The 4,003-nt window shown below is 37.0% G+C and overlaps 1 protein-coding gene across 1 annotated transcript in view; it reads right to left on the minus strand.

The window, feature by feature from the left end:
- Nucleotides 1–632: 632 nt before the first annotated feature.
- NDUFAF6 (NADH dehydrogenase (ubiquinone) complex I, assembly factor 6) overlaps nt 633–4,003 on the minus strand; it is a gene marked incomplete at its 5' end in the record, with an annotated part of 21,494 nt that continues 18,123 nt past the window's right edge. Inside the window, 2 exons of the mRNA XM_010294837.1 lie at nt 633–776; nt 1,284–1,340. Of these exons, the coding sequence (XP_010293139.1) occupies nt 648–776; nt 1,284–1,340 (186 nt within the window). The remainder of the gene's footprint in view (nt 777–1,283; nt 1,341–4,003) is intronic.

A 4,003-nucleotide genomic window follows, 5' to 3' on the forward strand; every position in this document is an offset into this window, starting at 1 on the left:
GCTATCCTCCCCGCTACCTGTAGTCACTTTAGGGCTCAATCACAACATGCAGTTAAGTAATTTCTGTATTACAGCTCTTTTTCACCATTCTGAAATTCTACATAAAAATTCTATACTACGTAATTAAAAAAGCCAAAGCTTTTCTGCCAGTTTTCTTGCATTCAAATACGTGCACTCATTCTTCCAACTATGAAGCATTAGCACTTGCAACAAGTCTGCTCCTTGCACTAAATAGAATTGCTTAGCTGATTTTATAAGGCATTTGCTGTAACTGCTTTTGGCACAAAGCAAGCAGTCTTTTTTTTTCTTTTTTTTTCAGTAAAGTGTCAGAACTGTCAGAAGTATCCACTAGCACAGAATTTGTCCAAGAAGTATTCTATCATATTGCTGTTATTACAGGAAAGACAAGAAAAGTAATCTCAAGGCAAGGACATATGACTTGGCAGACATGTGAAGCAGAAATATCAGCCTAATATTCCAAGAACAAACTTAACTACTGCCAGCAAGCTGACAGCTACAGTTCATGCGCATCTGCTGCTTCCCATGAACTACAGTTTGCAGAAGTATGAAGTCAGACACTTAACAATTCTATCTAGTTAAGACACTAAAGAAAAAACTCAGCACTCCAAACCCATATTAAAAAAAATTTAATATGTTTTTTTCCAAGATCTAATATATAAATGCAGTGGTAATAATGTACTCCTCTTTTGTAAGCTTGGATGAAATATATTGAAGTCCACTTTTCGTATATTACATAAATAATCATCTAAAGCAACCTAGAAAAGAAGAAAAAAGCTTAGTCCGTATGGTGCACACAAATAATTGGGCATTAAGTTTAAAAAGCCATACATGAAACCAAATGGGGAACTGCAAAAAGGCTTGACAGTTTGCATGTTTTATTAAGCGGTAACATAGCTATCACATTCAAAAGATATAAAAAAGGCAGGCTTTGTGAAGAGAAGCATTATTTTTTACTAGACCAACCAGCAAATTATAAAAATAGACAAGATTTTGGGCTCTTGCATGAGAACGATGGTCTATGAATATACAGACAGCTGGGGTGAAATTATGTAATCAAAGAAGGATTAGAAGTGTTGATCAAAATTATGAGGTTCCACAGTCAGACACACATTATGATATTCAGAAGTTTTAGATATTACATCCTCCCAAAACAGACATATGAAGCATTAGTTAACCATGCTTAATTTGATACTCTACTCTTCACAAACATATTAGCACAGAAGTGAGTTCATCACTTAAAAAGTGCATGATATCACACCCACCGTACAGAAAAAAGCAGGGTATGCCGTCACGGGAACTTTCTTACTGAAAGATCTAGCCTGAAAGCAAATGGAGTAAGGTGGGAGGAAAAAAACAAAACACAAACGTACTTATCAGGAGAATTTAACATTTCAGATTAAACATCAAGTACTCTATGTAATGGTTAGAGCCAACAGACTGCATTACGACCTTCATCCCTTTTTATTTTGACATTGTGAAACTATAATTTTTCATTATGTGCAAGCCAGCACCATCCCTCACTGTACACAAAAGTAATTACACGGAAAGTATGTAATACTGGGAGAGGCCTGCTAAATTCTTCTAGCTATCTTTTGACCGTACAGTTTACATATAGTAAACCAATGTAAATTACCATCTTTTGTTCTGACAAAGTTCCAAGTTGCATCTGATTTAATAAAAATGGTTTAACACTTTTTTCCCCCCACCAAATAACTCTTTGCATCCCAAGAGACAGAAATGATGGAAGACCAGAAATGCATTTCTCTGAGTGCATCTTTTTGGTCCAGTGTTCCCATGAGTCCCAGAAGTCCAGTTATGCTCCATCTATGTTTATGGGACTCTGAAAAGATCTCAGTGCCTCAGGCCATCAGTATCTATGTATCAACAGAGTCTAAACCATGGCTGAATCAAATCTACAACTTAAACCCACTTACAATGCAGGTACATCTAACAGAGCTGAAGCAAATTTTCCTGTAATGCTTGTTTATAAATACAAAATCCCTCCTTGTTTTGCCTTTTCTTACAGGTTAAAAAATACAAACCAACCAACCCACCCACACAGCCTTTATGAATACTGATGAGCATGCATGAGTTTCTGTTAGTTTTCCATGGATCTTTCCTGACAACTGAGAAAATCAGGCTGAAACTTTAGGACGGAAAAATACTGAATCTTTATAGAGGGCAAATTATTTTAAAACTCTATGATGTAATAACATGTGTATGTGTACATATATACATATATATATCAAAAAAGAAAATGCTCGTCCCTGACCTAATGCTCTGCCTTACTATTATTAATTGCAAGATGAAAAAAGAAAGTAATCTTGCTTGACCTTCTTAACCCAGAATTGCATGTAATTCAGAAAGTATGTTATCTTCCTTGGTAAATTGAGTCCATAACGATCTAGCATAATTGAGATAAATGCAAAAAGCCAAAAGGAGACCTTTTTAAAGAGGACTGGGGGAAGGAGTGCTTAAGAGAAAGAGGGGGAACATGTAAATGTATTTGCAGGCTTTTGAAAGGATCATTGTGGGACTGACAGAGCACTTTTATTATATGCTTTTATTCTAATTCAATTCTATATTTTATAGAATATATTCAATTCAATATTCTATTCAATTCCTAAAGAGAACTGCAATCTTCATTACCTTATTTTGCCCTCTGCTGGTCATCAGTCGCAGTATCAGGAAGAGCTGACCACACTTCAGAAACTTTTCTCCCAAGATAAAGTGCCACATTACTACAATATGCTTCATGTAACACTGCTGAGACTTCATTTATTTGAGGATTATGATTTCTTCTGACTGTGAAATGGGGCTGGTAACTGTTACCCTCATCCTCCAAAATATGTGGTTTGTGTAACAAATTCTGAGATTGTTGAAACCTCTCTGCAGGTTTAAACTTTACCCTACCCTGCAATTCCAACTAAGACAGAGGGTAAGTGGCTGAAAAGACCCTCAGGCAAAACAAGATGGTGATTTTATACAGGAGAGCAGATGTATTTAAAGGCACCAGCCCATTACATTTACCTAAAGTCCTGAAATACCCAGCAAATGTAGCCAGCAAAAGCCCATTTCATCCATTAGGGGAGAAAGTATCTTTATCCTTGCATTAGCAAAGACCATCTGATTATCAAGGAGGCTAATACCCTGTTATTACTGGCAGTTATTGCCAGTTCAAGTGATTTGAACACTCTAGAGATCCTGCATTGTCAATTATTCTTCACTGATGATGACAGAGGCTGGAAGCAAGTATTCAGAGAGGAATTTTTTTTACTTTAATTAAGAAGATATAACCCATCCATTAAAAAAAATAGATAAAAAAAAATAGTGCCAAGATCAACATTAAATTGAATAAAATGCTAATGCTGCCCTAATCTGGTTTCCATGTGTTTATACTTTTCTATGTAGTCTCCAATTACATGATCACACTGCATATTTTCCATAGGACCCTCCCAGTGCATAGCATAGGCAGGGCTCTAGGAATGGAGTGGGAAGCAAGGAGGGGTAAGGTTCTGCCTGTTCTCTTCAGAAGCTGGTTGGCACGCTGGGGGCCAGGGGACCAACACACTAAGAATTATCAAATTATCTGAAAGGCTCTGAAGAACTGAATTCCCTCCCTGCTTCCGTCCCAAAGTTTCCATGCAATACCAGCAACCAAATTTTAAACAGCTGGACAATAAATATACCTGGCTTGTTTTCCATGACCCTCATACGAGGCATTTCAGGCCAGGCACTCTACATTTTTGTAAGCCACAACTGCAACCAAAGTCAATGGGGTTTATATACTGTGCATTATGGGTTGAGGGGTGAGGAATAAAAAAAGAAAAATCAAAAGATTTCAGCTTGAACAAAGATAGTGGACAGTTCTGACCTTGCATTTTCTTTGTCTCTGTTCCCTGCTTCTAAATGAAATAAACTGTTCCCTTGGGCACGTGACAGCAAAAACTGAGACATCAGGTGAAACAACATGAGCAGGAAT

The sequence above is a fragment of the Phaethon lepturus genome, unplaced genomic scaffold, assembly GCF_000687285.1.
Source record: "Phaethon lepturus isolate BGI_N335 unplaced genomic scaffold, ASM68728v1 scaffold14819, whole genome shotgun sequence".
NCBI classification, from domain to species: domain Eukaryota; kingdom Metazoa; phylum Chordata; class Aves; order Phaethontiformes; family Phaethontidae; genus Phaethon; species Phaethon lepturus.